This window comes from Natator depressus, chromosome 1, assembly GCF_965152275.1.
Source record: "Natator depressus isolate rNatDep1 chromosome 1, rNatDep2.hap1, whole genome shotgun sequence".
Taxonomy (NCBI): Eukaryota; Metazoa; Chordata; order Testudines; family Cheloniidae; genus Natator; species Natator depressus.
In genome coordinates, this window is record NC_134234.1 from 101,449,412 (window position 1) to 101,471,039 (window position 21,628).

The following is a 21,628-nucleotide window of genomic DNA, read 5'->3' on the forward strand; positions in this document are numbered from 1 at the left end:
CACCTGGTATGGAGGAGTAGGGCCCTGGGGCAGACCCAGTCCTTGTGCTGTTTCAGGGCTGGGTGCAGTGTCACCACTTGGTGCAGCCAGCCACATTTATTTGACAAAAATTGCAGAATTTTAAAATATTGTGCACAGAATTTTTAACTTTTTTTGGCTCAGAATGCCCTCAGGAATACTGGCAAAATGACTATCATGAGTATATAATGAAATAGTTCCTTTTCACAGCCACTTACAATGTCCAGACTTGAAAGCAGCAAAACCAGTTAGCCTGATAGTTCTCATTTTTGTCCATGTTTCTGCAGAAGTGTAATACCCAGTAAGGCTTAAGTGTTGTTGGGACAACAGGAACATAACACAACTTGTTTGTTATCCATATGAAAGACTTGTTTTTGAACAGCTGCGATAGTGAAGGGGAAACTTGAAAGAGAACAATGATTTAAAAATACTTATGATGTTAAGCCAGCTAATCAACTTGCTTGATGAGAGTTGGCACTATTAAATTACATTGCAGCCAACACTGTATTATTAGTGCTAGATTTCAGAGGCCACTGCTACCAAAATATTTGTGAAATCATTTTTTCACTTCATGATAATCCATTGGAAGGCTGAAAATTTAAACGTTTGCATGCAGATATTGTTTTCTCCAGTTTCTTATTGTAGGATTGCTCATGAGTACTGGGCTACTGGCATTCATTTTATTCAGCAGAAAATACAGCATTGGAAGCACTTTAAACAGGCCTAGTTGACTTGACTTTAGAGTCCATTCCTAGCCATACAGACTCTGAATTCATTAGCTATAATATGAAGACAATAAGACAAACCTCATTTTGGTTGGGAAACATTCTATTTTTAGAGTTTGGAGAATTTAAACCTGATTTAGTATCATAATTGGGTCTGATCCTGCTATCCCTTCACATATAGTGCTTCCATTGATATCAGTGTGCAAATTAGTGACTGGTTTAAACAAGTCCATTAGTTTCAGGAGATACAGGTAATTTCTTAAAACAATGGATCCTATTAATGAAAAATGATCAGATTTATTTAACTTTAGTAGCAACTGCTACATTGCCTAATACAGTAACTCCTCATTTAACATCTACCGGTTAATGTCATTTCGTTATTACATCACTGACATAGGCACCAACTCCGTGGGTGCTCTGGGGCTGGAGCACCCTCGGATAAAAATTAGTGGGTGCTGTACACCCTCTGGCAGCCAAGCTCCCCTCCCCCCCGCCCTACCTCCTCCTCCTCCTCCTCCTTCTCCCCTGAGCGTGCTGTGTCCCTGCTCCTCCGTCTACCTCCCAGCGTTTGCTGCCAAACAGCTGTTTGATGGCGTTAGCACGCTCCGGTAGGGAGGGGGAGGAGCAGGAACGTGGCATGCTCAGGGGAAGAGGCGGGGCAGGGGGGGATTTGGGGAAGGAGTTGGAATAGGGGCAGGGAGGGGGTGGAGTTGGGGCAGGGACTTTGGTGAAGGGGTTGGAATGGGGGCAGGGCAGGTGTGGGGCCTCTTGGAAGGGGTGGAGTGGTGGCAGGGCTGAAGGCAGAGAGGGAGTCGAGCACCCAGGGGAAAGCAGGGAATTCGGCGCCCATGATCACTGATCAATTAGGGAACATGCTCGCTTAAAGTTGTACAATGCTCCCTTATAATGTTGTTTGGCAGCCGCCTCCTTTGTCCACTGCTTGCAGAAAGAGCAGCCCATTGGAGCTAGCTGGTGGGGGCTTGGAACCAGCGTGGACCGGCAGCCCCACATCAGCTTCCCTAAGTTCCCTGTGCGGCAGCTGCCCAGCAGACTATCAATTGCAGGGCAGTTCAGGTGTCCCTCCCCCCACTGCCATGTGCTGCTCCTGCCCTCTGCCTTGGAGCTGCTCCTGGGAGCCTCCTGCTTGCTGTACAGGGGGTAGGGGGGAAGAGGGGTGCTGATGTCAGGGTGTCCCCCTCCTCCACTACTGCCCCTGCTCGTGTACCCCATCTCCACAGAGTGGGGTGTGGGGGGCACAGGACAGGGCTCAGGACTGAAGGAGCTTGCTGGAAGCAGTTGTTGTCTCAACTTGATGATCTACTTAAAAAGGCAGTGTACTTAGAGTTGGGTCAGCATAAAGGGGAAATGCATGCCTCTCTCTCTCTCTCACACACACACACACACACACACACTGTGTGTGTGTCTGTCTCACAAACACATGAACCCCCTCTGGCACTTTGGAAAGTGGAGTGTGCACTTCAGTGGGATAGCATGGGTTCATCATCACGTTCAGTTTCCGCAGGGAATGTTTGCAGCCATTGACATGCATCTACTGTGTCTCCTCCCTCCATTCGTGCTGCCTTGTAGACTGTGAGACTACATTAACAACAATGTGTTAACTCTTGAGGGCTCAGCCGAGTGCTAGTTCATTATTTAGCAGCAAGGCATTCCCTGGGAAATGTCCCACCCTGTGACTCCCCACCTCAACCAAGCTACACAATCATCATTGGTATGTACAGTATTAAATTGTTTTTTTAAAACTTATACTGTGTATATGTATATAAATAATTTGTATATATATATAGAGAGAGAGAGATTAGAGAGAGTCTTTTGTCTGTAGACAGGATATCATTCTCTTTCTAGAGTATAGGCTCTGTGCAAAGAGGAATGAAGGTGTGACTAAGCAGTCCCGAAAGAGGAACCCTTGGAGCAGTCATGCTCAGGAGGTTTGAACTGAATTTTTGTTACTTTAAGGTCTTTTTTTGTTGTTTAAATCCAAACTCCAGGAAAAGTTTGTTTAGACTTAACGTACTGTGTGGATTGAGGCCCGAAAGCAGTTTGTGGAAGGTGCCTGCTCACCATCACTTTGCAGAATCAGGTCTTAGAATAGTAACAACATCGCTTTTTGAAATGAAGGTGACTTTATTAAAAAAAAATTGTTTTTATTCAAAAAAAATATTTCGAAACAGCAAGTACTACTGATACTGATGATAAAAGGGAAAATAGGTATTCCTCATTCAGACTATTGCACACTGTTTTGTATTGTCCATTGAAATTGTTAATAAAATAATTTTCCTTTTCTTTTAGCGGGATTCTGAAGATAGGTAAACATTCCTAAAAGTGACTTTATTTCTTCCTGTTAGAGTTCATCTTTGGCCTGTAATTAAGAAGGAAAAATATTAACTGTTGCAGTTTTTAACAGTCAGTATAGATTTGTATATCTTGCTTTAATTCAATGATCCTTTCCCTTTCTAAAGAGACAGAAAGGAACAGTTCCTCTTTGGCCACTGTTTCAGCCCACAGCTGCAGCTTCACCATGTCCTTTATTAGCCACTGTATCCAGGTAAGTGCAGGTTGGTTCGTTTCCTCCCTCTGCCCTGGCTTTATTTGTGGCTGACAGACACTCTTTGAAGTATGCAGGAGGTAGGGCGGAGTGGGAGGGGGGTCCTGAATGTCTGCTGTGTCCTCAAACCTCCACTCACAACAAGATCTATGCAATACGGAATTCCTTGTCTGTGCTAGCCACAGCTGGGTGGGTATGACTTAATGAATTTACTTACTACCCAAACAACTTACTATAAATTAGCTATTAATTTTTAGAGCCTTTTAGTTTACTCTTACAAATATTTATTTAATTTTGAAAACACATGACCACTGAGGCAATCCATTTTCAAGGAAATTATTCTCGCTGCCAGGACTCTTATTTATTCTACAAGAATTATAAAAACAGTCTTTCAGTGGTTGGTTATCAGCAGTTTTACAAACCAGTAAATTTAAAGTAATATTACAAAAATCCAGAAAAGATTAAATGAAAAATGGAAACCTTGACATTTCTGGCTCTTTTTGACTTTCACAGACAAAATTATTGCCTTTCTGAAACTGTTCTGTTCTATTACTGTTAGCTATCTTACGGTGTTGCCCCAGTGATTTCACAGGAGTTAGCTCTCAGTTAACTCTGTTTTTAAGCAGCAGTTTTCAGCTGTTTAGTTGGTGCAAATACACAATTTTAAAAATAAAAAATAAAAATATAGACCACCTACAAGCCCATTAGTCATCAGAATTTGAATGAAACTCATCTGAGCCCTGATGATGCTGGGTGCTGGGCACATTCAATTAAATAGGAATTGAGGACATTCAGCATCTTGCAGAATCAGACCTTTATTGTACAGACCATACCTTCTTTCTGTGGCAAGTACATGGAAACAGGTCATCGTCAGGCTGCTCTACCTTCTCCATGCCATCTCTGATTTTTGGCTCTCTCACTTGTAAATTGGCGTATTCCTAATTCAAAAAAGAGGAAGGTATTCTTACTTTATTAACTGCCTGTAATATGTCACAGCTCAGATCAATAATTTTGTAAGAGCTGTGTGGCCAAAGAATCTCCCATTGCTCTCAGAAAAGCCCACCATATCACAGAGAAGGTAAGCGGATACTTAACTGCTGTCAGAGATCCTAGGTGGTGCCTCACTGAAGTGTCAAAACCTCAGTGCTAATGCACAGACATTTTCAGCTGTGGCTGGGGATAGGGGAATGAGACTACGCTCTTAGATCATTGCTGAGTGCTAGTGTGAGGAACATGGGAACACTTTCTTGTAGATTAGATTGAGATTTATGGGAGCTGGAATGCCTCTCTCAAACTGCCACTCTAACATTAAAGGAATCTTTTAGCGCATAAACTTCACACAATGTCCACAATCTACTTAATGTTTCCCATTGTTACTCTTTGCTTTGTAACTTCATCTCTGGGCTGGCTGATTTCCAGTGTCTGTATATTCCTAAATGCTTTCTACATAACTTTTTTTCTAGTAGTCTGATATACTGACCTGGAAAAGTTTGAAATAATAACAGAATACATGATCTCCCATGAGGTTATTTCTTGCAAATTCTTGCCCTGATTTTGCAATATTCCTTGCCTGTCAAAGAAAAGGAAAATCCTGACATAGGAAAATTTCTGGAGATGGTAGTAGTGATTCTGAAATGTAACACAATATGTACAATTTTAGTAATTAGCCTTCCAATTTTGTAGACAAGTGTCTAGGTACCACCATGGTGATTTCTCCATAAAATAATAAATAAACCTTTATTACTGATGACATGCGAGGGAGACTGAAAATTGACATATTCTTTACGTTGAACGAAAGGTGTCCTTACTCCGTAAATACATCTTTAATTTCTCAAAAACTCAAATTAATTTTCAAATTAAGGGCTGTAGAAGAATACACAAGCTAAATATGTTTTGCTTCCCCATTGGTATAATATGTGACACTCATTCTTAAGACCTGCTAATGTTTTGTTTGTTTTTAAACAAATTAACTTGTATTCACCTACTTTTAGTTTGTCAGGAAATGTTTCTAAGTGTTTTAATATAGACTTACCTCTTCATCATGATCTTTTGCCCACTGTAGCTTCTCCAGTAGGTCACTCAGGTCATTTTTAAATGGAATGTAGTGTTTCCAGGGCTGCAGCTCATTATAAAAATGTTCATAGTAGAAGGAGTCTTGCTTCAGTACTACACTATTTCCTGCTAACAGGTAAGGCAATCTGTATGCAGCCACTGTGCCGTCAATATTAATTTGATATTTATACTGCAAAAACATACAATAATTGATTAATAAACATTTTAAAAACAGGTAGCAGGGATTGGTTTTGTGGTGTTTTTTTTATTCTGAGAATATTAAATGCAGGGGGCTTGCTCATTTTAAGACATGCAGATTATACCAGACAAGCATTGCATTATAGGTAATCTTTATTGTTAATAAGCAGATGAGATTAGTTCCACTGGCTAAATATATTGTATTGGGAGGAGCTATGATCCCCAGTCAGACAGAAGAACAATAAAATGGAATCTAGTGATTAGACTGGACAGAAAGTTCCTATAAAACCTCAAAATCTAAGGGTACGTTTTCACTACCCACCAGATCGGCAGGTAGTGATCGATCTATCGGGGATCGATTTATTGTGTCTCGTCTAGATGCGATAAATCGATCCCTGAATCAACGCCTGTACTCCACCTCGGCAGGAGGAGTAAGCCAAGTCGACAGGGGAGCCGCCGCGGTTGACTCGCCGCCGTGAGGACGGCCAGGTAAGTCGAACTAAGAATAGCGTAGCTGAAGTTGCGTATCTTAGTTTGAAACCCCCCCCCAGTGTAGCCCAGGCCTAAGTCAAATCTGATAATCATACACAGGTTATGTCTGAAAAGTTAAGTAATATATATGTATAATATGTACAAAGACGGTAGGCAGGAGGAGGAAAATTCTCAAACACTGGTGAGTTAAGTCTGCAAGAAGAATAAATAGCAGTTGATGTCCTACCTTGAAAAAATCAAAAAATGAAATATGCTTCACAATGGGACCATAGAGGCTTTCATCATGTTTAAAAAAGAAAAAGTTTGTGAAAGCAGCATCTATGATATCTGGATATTTTCTACTGAGTTTTACAAGTTCAAGCCTCTCTTTGCGGCTGTCACGTCCCCTCCAAACTGCTGTAGTATTCTTGTCTTCCCAGGGTGGCCCAGTGTTGGCCTGGACAGACATCATGTCCAGGCTGACTCTAGATGTCAGGAGGGAACAAGTGATTTCAGAAAAGAGGACTCTTGAAGTTTACATGCACCAATCTTTTAAAATATTCTTGTAATACAATTCTGGACCCGGTTCTCCCTCAGCAGTTATACACCACATTTCCATTGATTTCAATGGTGGTATTCAAAAAAGTTTACAATCTAAGAAGACAGATGACATGCAAAGGCAGGGATACAATCAAATAAATGTTTGTAAACTTATTATGATTATAATAGATAAAATAAGTGCCAACAAACGCCATCTGACTCTCAAGCCACCGTTCATTAGTTGATATCTTACAGGCATTATGCCACAGTGGGGTCTTGAGGAGAGATTTGAAGGGGAAGACAATAGTTGCTTTGTGAGTCAGTGCAGAGAAGCATGCTATGTGCTATGGACAGTATGGAACGTATGGAGATGGCTGTGGGAGAGGCTGACAAAGGGTGTATGAAGGTGCTATCTTTGCCAGAATGAAGGAGACAGCGAGAAGGTGCTGCAGTAAGAGATCAGAATGCACAAATAAAGAGGGACAGACCTGTGAAGGGTCTTGATAAGGACAAGAAGGGTGAACTGAATGCAGTGAAATAGGGTGAGCCAGGGGAAGGATTCAAATCGATTCAGAGTCATGGACAAGAAAGATCATCTTAAAAACTGGTTTTGTATGGTTCTGAAGAGGCAAAATAGCTGTTAGGGAGGCCTGAGAAGAGGACCTTACAGTAATCAAGATGGGAGATGAAGGCCTACGTGAGAGTTTTGGCTATACATATTTTAAAAGAAGAAGGAGGTATCTTAGAAATGTTATGGAGAGAGAAGCAGCAAGATCTGGAGAAAGCCTGAATATGCAGGGAAGAGTTGAAGACGACCTTCCCCACGATATCATCCTGAGTGGTGGGGAGACTGATAGAGGTGTCATCAGTGATAAAATAGATTTTTTTAGTGTTTTTGATTGGACTACATTTGGTCTCTGGTTTCTGAAATAGGACATTGCAGGAAGACAACAATTATGTAAAGGATAAAATAGCTAAACTTAGACATTCAGTATTCCTTATCTGGCCTAATATGGTGTCTCAGTGTCAACATAGAAATTAATTTGAATAAATACATAGTACAACAATTATTGAAGTATTGGTAATGGAAGAGTCTATTGGAAGACCATCCACTCATATTTAGTGCTTTGTGAAAAATTTACATAATTTCTTACCGTCCCATAGTTTCTAAGACTGAGTCCGTCAAATCATAGGTTGGCATCACAATGTCTTTCGACTCTGTAGATCCACACCATGAGAAGATGGGATGAAGGTTCTGAGGAGATTTCTTTTTCTCTAAAGGCCAATCCCCTAAATTAACAAAAAACTCTACGTCTGGCATTTTCACCTAAAAGAAGACAAATGATAGTGTTGATGTTCGTGTGTATTGTATGTGTTTATATAGGAATATTCTTTTTTTTTTTCTTGATCAATATGGTATCTGAAATTAGGTACAATAAGAGAAGTCTACTGGAAGAGTTAGGTTCAGGGCCATAATATATTCAAAAACTATAACAACTGCTCATCCCACTTCAGGAATGCTGTTCACAGAAATCCATGTTTTAAATCTCTCTATTATCAGGTCAGAAAACAAAGCAGCATTATAACAAACTAGTTTTCAAAAGGAATCTCACAAAAGCTACTCTTCTAGATATAACAAAGCATCCTCTCTCCTTGTTCATGATGCTCAGGTCTTTGTATATATTCCAAAACCAAAAAACTCCATTTCAAAAGCTATTAAGGTTGCAAAGTGACAGCAGTGTTGTAGTACCATGCCATTTACAAAATCTTAGCTAGAGGGAAATTAATACTTAAGGACACAATTAATTTTACGCTGTCTACATAATAAAACCACATTAGCCTTATTCAATAAAAGATATACCTATTCCATCACTGTACTATAATGTTAATTCTGGCTAAAACTACTGTTCTTTCATCAATGATCACAAAATATAAACATAAATATCTTCTAAAAATGGATAACAATTATCTACATACACATTAATTACCCATCTTGACCAAGTCCCCACATATACATAATATGCAATTATAAGCACATTACTGCCTCTCCATAACATGTGCATATGTGAAACTTTTCTTGAATACTTTTGTTGTTCAGACCAGCAAGGTAATTAATTTCATTGTGGCTCATCCACATTGCAACATGTCTTGATTCCTCTGCTGTCCAAGCATTAGAAACATTAGGTTTCTGACTCAGCTTACATTCAGAGACAAAGATAGAAACTAATCCTCTGCCAGATATCAAGTAGGGTTTATATGCCTTCTCATATGGCTGAGGAAGGACAGCAAAGTTTATTTGCTCTAACTTGATGACACAGGGAAACCTTTAGCAAGAATTCCCTGTTAAGAACAGGCAGAAAGGCATGGAAGTTCTAGACAGAGAGAAACAAAGGACCAGTTCTTATTTTCAGTGTACATACAGACACATAGGGTTCTATCTGGCTCTCATAAAACAAAGGGAGTCTTCTCTTCACAGAGCACCTGGAAAGGCTGTAATCTTTAGGAATAATCTTTATGAACACAATGCCATCTACTGGTTGTATTCGATAACTGTAATGGACAAGCTATAAACTACATATTATCAGTGTTTACATTTTCAGACCACAGTCATTTGGGGGCTAATTTTCTCCTTGAACACAATAGATTTTTTTGTTCTTCAATCATATTAGCCAATGGAAAAGTTGAAAAGAACTGAACAGGGATGACACAAATAGGATGCTCTAGAAATTTAATTTTGAGTATAGTTGGGGGACATCTTCCCCAGCCTCTCTTTGTCTCTGGCCTCTTTCCACAGTGTATAGAATTTAACAGAAAATTATATAAATTCCCTGAGGTTTGTTTACATCATCCTACAAAATGTATTAGCAGTGATATAATTATCTGTTAAATCCTGTAGGATGGTTCACAAAGCCTATGGACAATTGTTTTCTATTAAATCCTATATAGGCCTTTGTCATAAGGTCTAGCTGCCTAATTGATATCTGAGAGACAAGGTCGGTGAAGTAATAGCTTCTGCTCGTGAAAGAGACAAGCTTTCAAAGGTCTGGGAAATGTACACAGTGTCACAGCTAAAAAGAAGGTGGAAGCAATCGTTTAGCATAAGTAGTTAGCATGTATTGTAAAAGACCATTCAAGGTGAAGTGGCATCTTAACACCTCTGCAGTCATAGGACAAAAAAGGGGGACTACTGGGTTACAGATTGTTGTAATAAGCCATAAATCCAGTGTATTTATTAACTTCATGGTTTTCAATGTCTAGCAAACTTAATTTAAGCTCCCAGGCTCGTCTTTTGAAGGTGTTGTGCAGGTTTTCTTTGAGGACGAGGACTGAGAGGTCAGATATGGAATGACTTTTCTGTGAAAAGTGTTCACCCACAGGTTGATCCGAGGAGAGAGTCCAGAATACATACCTTAACCCACTCTGTGTAAGCTTGAAAGCTTGTCTCTTTCACCAACAGAAGTTGGTCCAATAAAAGATATTACCTCACCCACCTTGTCTCTCTAATGTTCTGGGACCAGCACAGCTAAAACAACATTGCAGATAATTAACATTTGTAAGTTACATTCTACAAACTAATCAAAGAGCATACCAGAACATCCAACTTCATGAGGAACAAGCCTTCTAGCTTATTACTTATTAATGTGAAAGTAATAAAAAAAAGAGAACAAGAATAGTGGTGTTTTCTTTATTGTTGCGGAGGCATCAACAAAACTGTAATAAGGATTTCAGGGAAAATTTTGATATTTAAACACTAACATATACAATATATAAGACTAATATTTACTCACTTTTCTAGTCAAAGAAAGTAGTATAGCATCCATGAAAATCCTGAAGCCAACATGCTCACCATGAGTCCTTATATAAACCTAAACATAACCCAAAAGTTATTTCATTAGTGTTTTTGCTTGGGGAAAAAATACATTATTGGCGCTTTCCTGTTTCACAGTAAAGGGAATCAGACAGATTGTGTGGCTTCACCTTTACATAACTTCAAATCATTTTGGGAGGCCTTGGAATGTCCTACCTCTCTGATGAAGCAAAAAAAGGGGCACGCATTTTTTGTCCTTTGCAGTCACCTTTAAAAATGATCCCCTGTAAATAGAAACTTATCACTTTCAAGCCTGACTCTACTGCACTCCTTTCCCGGATTATGTTCATGGCATAGAGAAAAGCTCGACAAAAACATAAAATATTCTCTCTGGAAGGTTGTGATGTAACACTACTTTATTGCTAGGAATCCAAAACTTTAACACACACAAGAACCAAAAACAGAGAAAGAAGGCAGGCTGCACAACTAGAGAGGCACAGCTCATCCTACCTTGTACTGGTTGGTTCTTTGACTGACTGCACAAGATTGCATACTTCTCTATAAAGCCCCCTAATGTGCAAGCAGGAATAGTAAACGCCTTACATTTAAACTGCTAGCTTGTAATTTTAACACAGTTCCAGTACACCACCAAAAGCTCTTCTGAAATTAGTAGAGTTTTGTTAGCTACAGTTGAGGATTCTTAGACCACCACACCATACAAAATTGATTAGTATTCAAAACTCTTGTGGACAGGAAACTAAACTGGGAGTCAGGACATTTGGGTCTACTCCTAATTCTACTATTGATCTGCTGTGTGACTGTGGGCAAAGTAATTTGCCTCTCTGTGTTTCAGCTGCCCTATCTGTAACATGAACATAAAACACCTTACAAAGGAAGGTAAGTATCATTGAGTTTTACAGATGAAAAACACTATATAAGAGTTAAATATTATATTTGAGGGATAATGAAGCAAACAATGGAGGTGTGAGAGGTTCTCAAAGAAAAGGTCAAAAGAATCCTTTATAAGGGAAAGTGTTAACCAGCCTAAATATATGACTAGCTAGAAGCCTCCTTTTAATACTTCAGCTAAATCACATACTGTACCTTGTTATCTTTTATGGTATAGTGACACAAGCTCTGTCTTTGTCCAAACCTTTGTGGAATTTCCTTTGCAATCTTATCTGGATCAACAGTGGGAAAATGTGCTAGGTCTCTCTGAATCTGTGGAATGGCTTGAGGGCAGCTCATATCTTCCAGCCATGCAGTGCTGTCTTCGCGAGGGCAGTCACAATTCTCGTGGTAAACAGGGCCTGTTGTATACACCGCAAATTTTTAGATTATTTTAATGTGCAACACAGTCAAGACATTGAATTCAGAAGTTAGTTAGCCTGGACTTTGAGCCAAATTCAGAGGTGAATCAGTAGTGTGTAAGTTAGACTCTTAGGCCCTTGTCTACAAAGGGGAAATGGAACAGCATAACTGTTCTGGTATAATTTAGCTATCCTAGAATAACTGCCCCATGTGGATACTCTGTTCCACAATAAAAGAACCTATCTCCTGCCTAAGGCCCAGAGTGAGCCTCAAACTAGGGGAAGATAGGCATTTCCTGCCCTTCTTGCCCGATCTGTTCAAATACCTTGTCTTTATCAGGCTGACAGGGGACTTGAACTAGTGGTATCTCATATCCCAGTTGAATACCCTGCTTATTGGGCTAATGGTTAAAAGGAGGGCTTGGTCCTCCTAATTGTCATTTTGTGTGGAGTTAGGCAGCCTCTGAGCATGCCTACCAGATTGGCCGCTGCAGGCAAGATACACATTGTCTTTCCCAATCCGTGGATCACTCTGGGCCCTAGGTGGGAGATAGATGTCTGGATGCCTTGAGTGAGGCAGCACTGTACATGCTCAGAGGCAGAAACATAGGCACCTAGGGACATAGGCACAAAAGCTTAGGTGCTGAAGGTATGTCTATACAGGGATAAAAAAATACCATGGCTGGCCAGGGCAGCTGACTTGGGCTCATGGGGCTCAGGCTCTGGAACTGAAAAATCGCTCTGTAGACATTTGGGCTTGGGCTAGAGCCCCACGTCTGGGACACTCCACCCTTTCAGGGTCCCAGAGCTTGGGCTCCAGCCCAAGCCTGAATGTCTATACAGCGATTTTTCAGCCCTAGAATCTGAGCCCCATGAACCCAAGTCAGCTGATCTGGGCTAGCCATGGCCATGCTGCAGGCTTTTATCCCTGTGTAGACATAGCCTGAGTGAGTTTAGGCATCTTCAGGGTTCAGGGGAAGCTGAGTGGGGATTATGGATTGCAGTAGAATCTAAAACTGTGAACCCGAGCCTCAGCAAGTTGAAGGATCAGGCCCTAGTACTGTAAAGCATTTTGGGCTACAGTTTGTATGAAAAACCCCCCACTATGTAAAATAAAGTTGTATCATGTAATTCTTCTTTGTACCTTTTAAAATATATGGAGACTTGGCAACATGTTTATCTTTGACTTTGATTTCTATCTTCAGGTTTTTGTAGCTTGCATACATTCTGTACCTCACAATGAAGGAGCCATCTTTTCTGTCTAATATCTGCACTCCTATCCGAGTGAACTGCTCATCAGGAGCAGTGATCTTCACCTGGAATGCATTTGCTCCTGGAGAGAAAGTAAACCTACACAGGGAACAAGTACAGTCATGATTAAGATGTGACTATGCAACAGTTTTCTTAGGGTCTGACCCAATGCCAGTTAAAGTCAGTGGAAAGATTGCCATTGACTTTAGTGAGAGCTAGATTGTACAATATTTCCCAGTATTCAGTGCCCAGATTTTCCAAAGACTTCAGCTCCAATTTAGACACCTAAATAAGGCCTGGGTTTTCAAAAGTGCTTAGTAGCCAGCAGCTCCCACTGTGACACCAATGGGCAGATTTCAGTAGACCTTAGCACCCAATATACTGAGCTCTTATGAAAATCTTATTTTGGTGCCTAAATGAGAACCAAGCAGTTTTGAAAATCTGGCTCTGAGTGTGAGGTCTGAGCCTTTCTGAAAATTTGGGCCATAGTGACTCAACAGACCATTGAGACATGCTGCCCCTACAAGTAAACTAGTTCAAAGCCAAGTACCTCCTTGCCCAGTGAAGTTTCTGCAGATATGAGCTTGTGAGGTGAATGAGTTCTTCTGCTTCAGGATTTCTCTCCCTTCTGTTATAAATAAATAACAGCAATCCCCCCATACCAGGGTCTTAAAGTGCTTCCACCTACCTGGGAAATACTACTACTTCTGGGGGGAGAAGGGGAAAGTGCAGGAAAGTGATGTGACTCTCTCAACATCACATGGAGAGCCAGGGGCAAGAATGGAACCCACCATTCCTAGCAATCCATCCTGTGTATTAACCATAAGACTATCTTTGCAGAAGTTCCTTTTCCTCTCTCTTTCCTTCACCCCTCTCTCTCCCTACCACTGGGCCCTTTCTCTCCCACATCCCCTTTTCCATTGGTCCTCTTCCTGGTATGGTCAAGTCTACCTCTCACTCTTTCCTCTCCTTTAATTTCTTTCTAACCCCACTGGTCCTGTTTACCTCACAAAAAAGCAGCAGTGCTGGCCACCTATTCCTCTCCACTTCTTGCCCCAATTCATAGAGGTGGTTGTGGAGCAGCAAGAAAAACAGGAGGCAGAAATCATGGCTGCCTGCTCAGAATCGCTAGTAAATGAGAGTAGGAGCTGAAGACAAAAACTTTTCTTATTACCTGTGGCACTCCTTATGAATGACGTTTCACCTGGCATGAGTGACCAAGTGACTGTGCCCTCCAGATGAGTGACACCAAGTAAGTATGGAAACTGTACTTCACTATGCAAATTTTACACTTTGGTAATTTTACAGCTACTGAACCAAATTTCTTCAAATTTGGCTGCTTTGCAGGTCTTATGGAAAGATATACAGTCTTTAATAACAGATATGGGGAAAAGAATTGAGTCAGATATCTAAAAATTTGAAGATAATCTATTGTTCATACAGAAAGTCAGAATATCTCAAATATAAATCTCAGGGTAGAAACAGAAGAACTTTAGGAGTGTCCCATAAATAAAAAAAATGTTTAGGGGATTTTGCTCAAACTTTAAAAAGAATTTCACAGTGTAATCTAGAAAAATTCAGCCTAAAAAATGAATGGCTTGGAAAGCTATGAATGTAGGGAACAGTTTTACAACTGTAACAATGGTATGTGCTACCAGGTATTAAACGAGATTGTCCACCTCCACTTCTTTGATCAAATCTATGCTGTGTATGAAGAATGTGGGCTACTAGAGGGAAAAGGGACAGCTTTCTAGCATCGCCCTTCCCAATACCCAGCTAAGATATTAGGAGCTCCGCAGAATGTGGGGTTTTGGCCAGGAGGTATCTGCTGTCTGTGACAAGGTAACATTGTTCACCCTGGCAACCTTGAGGGAATCCCCACCTAAGATAATGCTAATTTCATTGTTGTTACTTTGCATGGATTCCCCACTCTGTTGAATGAAACTGCACATTCCTCCTTGGGAAGGGGTATATGGATAGCAAAATGTAGGGATGCACTCGCAGCTTGGGTCGTTTAGAAGCTGTGCTACTGTTAAAGAAGGGGAAGGGTCTGGGAAGTAATGCCAAGGCATGCAGACTCTGCTCAAATGGATCTGGCCTCCTCAGATCTTAGGGAATTTGCAAGTTGAAGGGGCTGAGGAGATTTTCAAAGCAATAAATAACATTTAGGTGTCTAACTCCCACTGACATTTAATGGGAGTTAGACACCTAAATGCCACTGGTGCCTCTGAAAATCTCCTCCAGTCCCTCTGCCAGTTCCATGAGGGGATAGAGGCAGGGCTGTCCCTAGCTATTCTGGGGCCCTATGCAGCCCCCCCACGGGGGGGGGGGGGCAGGCCTCTGCGGAGAGGCATGGGGGGGCTGGCCTCAGGCCTCTGTGGATGGGGGCAAAGCTGGCTTAGGGGGTGGGGGGAACCACCCCCCAGCATGCACCAGTGGTGCAGAGCAGGCTGGGGCCAGGTCGCTGCACTTCCCGCCGCCAGTGAGTGCAGCCCCGGCCCTGCTGCAAAGCTATGGGGAGTAGGGGCAGGGCTGGGGCGGGGCAGGGGCGGAGAAGAGGTGGGGCCCCTGGAGGAGAGCCGGAGCAGGGGCAGCACGCAGCTGCGCAGGGCACCAGGAAATTCAGTGCCCCAAATTTCCTGGTGGCCTACGTAGCTGCGTACTTTGCATATGGGTAAGGACGGCCCTGGATAGAGGAAACAAGCCCTACCTCTTCATGGAATATTTTGGCGAAAATGGCACAAGTGGCAAGTTGTGGGTTTCCTGTTCTCTGCTGGGTTTTTCCTGTTTAGAGATGATCTGGCTCACTAATTTCAGTCTTTGAATTAAGCTTTAGGCTGTCTCAAAATGTTACTAGGTTTCTTTAATGTTCTATACAGTATTTAATAAGCAATTATTTTAAATGGATTCACAGATCTGAAACCTACGTTTGTGGGGATTACTGATTTGTGTGACAATGGAAAGAAGCAGGAAAGTCTAAAGGTCACACCATAACTTAACCTGACCAGTTTCTTATATATATAGGCTTGACAAGGGAGAATTAGCTGTAACTTGTTTGCTGGGCCAAGATGCTTTTATTTTTTCTGTAACCCACTTTTCATTTCCTTTCCCCATCTCACATCCTGTAGGATGCCTGTGAACCTTGAGATGAATGGCAAATTTTATATGAGGGCAATGGAGCAGGAGATTTTGAAAAGATCATCATAGGTTTTTTAAACATATATTCTTTTTTCTTACTGTGGATAATATCCCAAAGGAAGCTTAAAAATAAAATCTCTGGGCCAAATTAACTTCTGGTGGATGGGGAGTGCAACTCAAATGATGTCTGTGGCATCACAGCTTTATGTGCCAACAGGCATTCTTGAATCTTTACTGAATATTTTTCCTTCACGTATTGTGCAAGTACAGATTTCCAGGAGTAAAGGCTGCTGGAATTCATTTAATTAAAGGAACATTAGAGCATTTTGACACATGACAATTAAGCAAAATTTACAAAGAGATATAAGGCATAAAAATGTAAGTCAGATTTGGGGCCTTCAACATGAATATCCTTTTCTGCAAGAAAGGCAAATTAAATAGTTTTCTTAATTAAATAACAAGAGAGCCAATATATACAGGCACACCCATGTGACTCTGAAGAGAGGGTCGGGCCAATTCTATTGGTGATGTACAAAACACAATGGAATGTAATATAGACGTGAGGGGGTTGGCTCTGCAGTGTAACTGGAGGAAAAGTAGTAAAAGTTATTTTGTCAAAGAAATCTGGAGGTATGACTTGGACCCAGATCCTCAAAACACTTAAGCATGTGTGTAATTTGAGTAAAGTTGCACAATGCTTAAATATTTCCGGGAAAAGGGCCTTAGGAATGCCAACTGGGGAACATAGTCATTTCTAATTTTAAATTCTTGCAGGCATTCAGATACTGTGGGGATGGGAGCCTCAGGAGTGTTTAGACCTATGAAGTAAGAAAGTGCCATTTTAAAACTCGAACATCTTTTTGGCCATAAACACAATTTAAAGTTGCTGTGATAAGATGCTGTCATGCTTACCTCTGCCCTTCAGTGTCCAAAGCCTGAACATAAAAATACCGAGCAGGGAGGACAACATCTGCTCTCAGACCAGGTCCCCATATTAAACTGTTCTCCGGACTCAGCTGGTTTCCTCCACCCGATACAGTGAACACCGGAATTGTTCCAAGCGTTAAGTAACAAAGCAGCCCAATGCTAAACATTTACAAGATTTCCTCTTCAGGAAAAAACACGAACAGGAAGACAGGCCAAGCTGCAGGGAAGGGGTAGAAAACGTGTCCTAAAGTGTAACTTGTGTCTCAGTTATGGCTGCAATAACATCTGCTCAGTTACACATCTGCCTTGACTTAGCGTTAGTTTGTTTGTTTCAAAGAAGTCTTGAATATTTCCACTTTCCCCCTACGCAAACTACAAGGGAGAAGCTAGTTAACTACATTAGTTACCACAGAGAAGACACACTCAGGAGCTGCGGCCGTGTCCCTATTTCTTTGTCTTTGTGTGCATCGATTCTTCTGCCTTTAACCCTGGAGCTGGAACAGCATCTTCGGGTTAAGCCTATCCTCAGTCTCAGCGGGCAAGAAAGGAAAGGGGATTCTTTCATTGGTCCAACAAAACTTCTTCTGAATGAATAATGATATTGTCTCACTTCCCAGGCTGAGCAGTAATGCTGGGAAATGTAGTCCAGCAACTAGAATCACAGCAGGCTTGCACCTCACCACTCACGCTCATTACCAGTATGGTTTGGGCGGGGGAGAGAACATTTCAAGCGATTTCAAACAAGGGTGCAGACATTTGCAGCGTACTGCAAGTACAAGTTTAAATGGGACACTTACACTTCTGGCTGAAAATGTTGTACCTATTATTGCTGCCAGTAACACACAAGGTTACAAGTGAAAGATTTTTGAAATCGACTTTTTCAATTTGTTTACGTTATGTATTTACCATCCTATTGTATATACATAGCTTCTGTTTCCTTTCTAGTCCATAGTCAGGGCTAGATCCACTGATACTAGAGCTACAATACCTAAATTTCGGTCTCCTGCTGCCTAATAGAATCCACAATCCGGAGTTAGGGATGCACAGGGAGAATTAGGGGCCTAAGAATGGGATCCACAAAAACCAGCAAAGCTGAGTAGGGAGCCACCCAATCTAGCCGATAGGAAATGCCCAGGGAAGGAGTTTTGCCTACATCCCATCTCCTCAAAGGGGCTTAGGTGCCTATCTCTGGTTAGGATTCACAGCTGTGAACTCCTTCCTGAAGCTGGGTGCCCAAGCCCTTTCTTGCAAAAAAGAGGCAGGGCCGCTGATATGGGATAGCTCAGTGGTTTGAGCATTGGCCTGCTTAAACCCAGGGTTGTGAGTTCAATCCTTGAGGGGGCCATTTAGGGATCTGGGGCAAAAATTGGGGATTGGTCCTGCTTTGAGCAGGGGGTTGGACTAGATGACCTCCTGAGGTCCCTTCCAACCCTGATATTCTATGATTCTATATATAAAACTACAGAATTAGCCCTGTTGTTAACGCCCTCAGCCAGGATGGGGGAGACATAAAGTTCAAATCCTTATTCTGCCTGATGGGAAATAAGGATTTAAACTTGTTTTTCAATAGAGTACCCTAACCGCTGGGCTATGGGCATTCTAGGATGGGGCTTTCTCAGTTGCTCCTGCTGAAACTTTTTGACCCAGACTGTGTATAAATAATTAGCATTCATTGGGCCAGAGAAAGCACGCAAATGACTGAATAGCCCTGTGTTTAGGGCACTCACTTTTCAAGTCCCTGCTCTAATGTATATTTTATTAGTTACACACAGTAGAATAGCTTCAATAGGACTGAGAAAAACTTGCCCTAGAACACCGCATAGCTCAGTGGGTACAGCACTTGTACAAGACGTGGGTTGAACAACGTCCGGCAGACAAGGCGTCTGAATCTGGGTCTCCCATATCCTGGGTAAGTGTCCTAACTCCTAGGCTAAAGGTTATAAGGTGGGGGTGGTACCTTATGTTTTGTGAAGAGCCTGATCTGTTGATCAGCCTCTGAGAACACCTACTGGATCAGGCCCCACAAGCCAGATAAATAGGGAATGCCTATTTTGAGGATCCTGCCTGGATTTAGCCATCTTGCTGTCAGGATTAAGTGGCTGTTGGAGTGATCGCTGCCAGATTTTTAGGTGCCATGGGGACCTTTATCAGAAACTTAGATGCCTAAGTATTTTAGGCACCTACATGATTAGGGGATAGCCGAGCAGGGTTATTGGAGGTCTAAATGTTGGATTTAGGCATCTAAAATGGCAATTAGGTGCCTAAATCCCTTTGGGGCTCCAGCTCATAGGTTCTATGTTTGTGTGGATCTTTCAAACAGCAACAGGGTAGGAAATAAACATTTTAAAAATAGGAAAATATTATTGTAAAAAAAATGGCAGAAGCTGGCATAGTACCTGTAACTACTTTTAACTATTTTTTCCAAGTTGATTGTAATTTAATTATTGCATGCATATTTCTTCCTGAAATCTTAAAGCTGCTTAACTTTTATTGACTTGTGATGATAATTACATGTTCAATAGTGACTTTGAAGAAACACTGAAGATTCAGCAACACTGGCTTGTATAATAATCGTTATTTACCCTAGCCTCAGCATATTCCTATACACACGATATGCATTGTAACAGATTTGTTTGGTTCAGTTCTTTATTGGTGAAAATGATTCAAATACACAGACTCAATACACAGATAACAGCTGTAAAAAGAAACAAATATTTTACTTAGCCACTCACAGATGCCAGCTTCCTCTGGGCCCTGGGGATGTTCAATCTCCCGCTCTGCCCAGCCCCCACCCCACCCCTTCTCCCAAGCCTCCATCCCCGCTCCAACTCTTCCCGCCCCTGCTTCACCCCTCCTCCCAGTGCGCCCCATCTCTGCTCCTCCTCCTCCCCTCCAGCACCTCCTGCACACCTCGGAACAGCTGATTGTGGCGGGTGAGAAGCGCTGGGAGGGAAGGGGAGGAGTTGATTGGTGGGGCTGCCAGCGGACAGGGGCACTGGGGATGTGAGGAGCTGGCTGCTGGTGGGTGCTAAGCACACACTCATTTTTTCTGTGGGTGCTCCAGCCCTGGAGCACCCATGGAGTCAACACCTAAGCCACTTGAAATTATACAGACATTAGGATCCTGATCTGATTAGGGCTAATAACTAGCATATTCATATTTTCAGCACCCCCTTGTAAACCCCAGAGTTCAGAAGGCTAAACAGGGAATGAAATCAGCTCTTGTCAGGTTTAATTTACATAAATAATTATGCCCTCATGCTTTTCTGTATAGTGTTTTATTGTATTGTTAAGAGTTTGTGTTCTGTTTTTGGAAATGATATTATTTCATATGTACAGGTACATATATTTATGAAAGTGGGGAGAAATTTGGAAAGGGATAGCCTGGGGAATGTGAGCCACCCTGAACTGAGAGGTATTAGACTCTGGTAGGGTAGAGAATCCAAAACATCCCTGTGGATTTGGTTCAGATGTCTTGCTTTGCCTACTTAGACATGCTGAGCTCTGTGTTATCCAGTGTTGATGCTGGGTCTGTGGTACTAGTTTGGGTGGCTACAAGATATAGGTGGAGTTAGATTGAAGCAGACAGAATTCTAGTGCCTGCTTATATACCAGTAGGCTTACCTGAATTCATGCATGAGGTTACAGGTGATTGAGGATTGTATTGTATGCTCTCTGGGTCTTCAATAAACTGAGTTATATATAAGTAAGAGTGAGGGGGCTTATCATGTTCCTCACTTTACGATTTTGATCATTATAGAAAGGTAACCAGGGTATTTAGGTTTTAAGTTTGTGAAACCGGCGGTCGTGGGGGAGAAGGTTTTAGAAGGACTGTGTCACACATGTTATTTATTTTAGAAAGGGACCCTAGACGTATTACTGAAACCAGCCCTGGTTACTGTGCCCTAGACAGAACGGCTGTAACCCTATTACTCTGTATACATCACTGAAGGTGGTAGGAAAAATAGAGTTATCCTGACAACACCAAGCCCTGACACTTTATTCTTTGTATGTTCTTCCTATTCCCAATAACGGTATTGACAATAACCCCATCAAGAAATGTTCCTTTATTGGAAATACATATACATAAAATATAGTTAAAAGAACAAAAGTCTATCATTACTTTTGTGTTGAAACACAAAATACACAGTAAATTAAATCTCCAAGAAGGGGCCCTTATTTCATATATTTTTTATGTTATTGTGAATAGGTTTGTGTAAAAACACAGAGAATAAGTTACATTGAGAAGAATTTCAAGAACAATATTATTTTAAAAAGGAAATATCACGGCTACCGAGTTAAATTGTGTCCTATGTTCTTAAAAAACTCATTGATCAGGAGTTTCAGCCACCGACTTGCAAGAGTCAGGAAGGATTTGGGGCCAGGGGAGCTGTTATCTCCTTCCTCGGAAGCATCAGGAATGGCCACAGCTAGAGATAGGGCCAGGGCTCTGAATTCGCTCCCGCGGGGTGCTAGGCTGGGTGGTTCTTGCTGAGGGTCTAACTGATCGCCCTACTCCTGGGGAAATTGTGCCGAATTTTGCAGCAGTGTCTGTTCCCCCCACCACACACACACACACACACACACACAGAGCATTTCTGGCCACCACTAGGCGCCGCTGGACTCT

The 21,628-nt window shown here is 41.7% G+C and overlaps 1 protein-coding gene across 3 annotated transcripts; it reads right to left on the bottom strand.

Annotated features, from left to right (window-relative positions):
- Positions 1-2,952: 2,952 nt before the first annotated feature.
- POGLUT2 (protein O-glucosyltransferase 2) lies at positions 2,953-17,599 on the bottom strand. Of its 3 annotated transcripts, XM_074944663.1 has the most exons (11): positions 17,409-17,536; positions 16,987-17,218; positions 12,830-13,035; positions 11,480-11,685; positions 10,356-10,433; positions 7,722-7,894; positions 6,275-6,512; positions 5,339-5,548; positions 4,787-4,876; positions 4,140-4,244; positions 2,955-3,120 (listed from the first exon to the last, which is right to left on the bottom strand). In XM_074944663.1, exons 2-11 carry the CDS (start codon positions 17,166-17,168, stop codon positions 3,103-3,105), a joined length of 1,506 nt encoding a protein of 501 aa, XP_074800764.1. In that variant the 5' UTR covers positions 17,169-17,218; positions 17,409-17,536; the 3' UTR covers positions 2,955-3,102. The 3 variants fall into 3 exon arrangements, with proteins under 3 accessions (XP_074800773.1, XP_074800764.1, XP_074800754.1); XM_074944672.1 differs by lacking the exon at positions 16,987-17,218 and having other exon boundaries at positions 2,953-3,120; positions 17,409-17,599; XM_074944653.1 differs by having other exon boundaries at positions 16,987-17,550.
- Between the last annotated feature and the right edge of the window lie 4,029 nt (positions 17,600-21,628).

Excerpts from the sequence above, each read along its gene's own strand:
- POGLUT2 (XM_074944653.1), bottom strand. The coding sequence starts at position 17,168 with ATGTTTAGCATTGGGCTGCTTTGTTACTTAACGCTTGGAACAATTCCG. Across the intron at positions 11,686-12,829 it reads GTCTCCATATATTTTAAAAG|GCCCTGTTTACCACGAGAAT; the intron begins GTACAAAGAAGA and ends TGTATACAACAG. Across the intron at positions 4,877-5,338 it reads CAAAAGATCATGATGAAGAG|GCAAGGAATATTGCAAAATC; the intron begins GTAAGTCTATAT and ends TTTCTTTGACAG.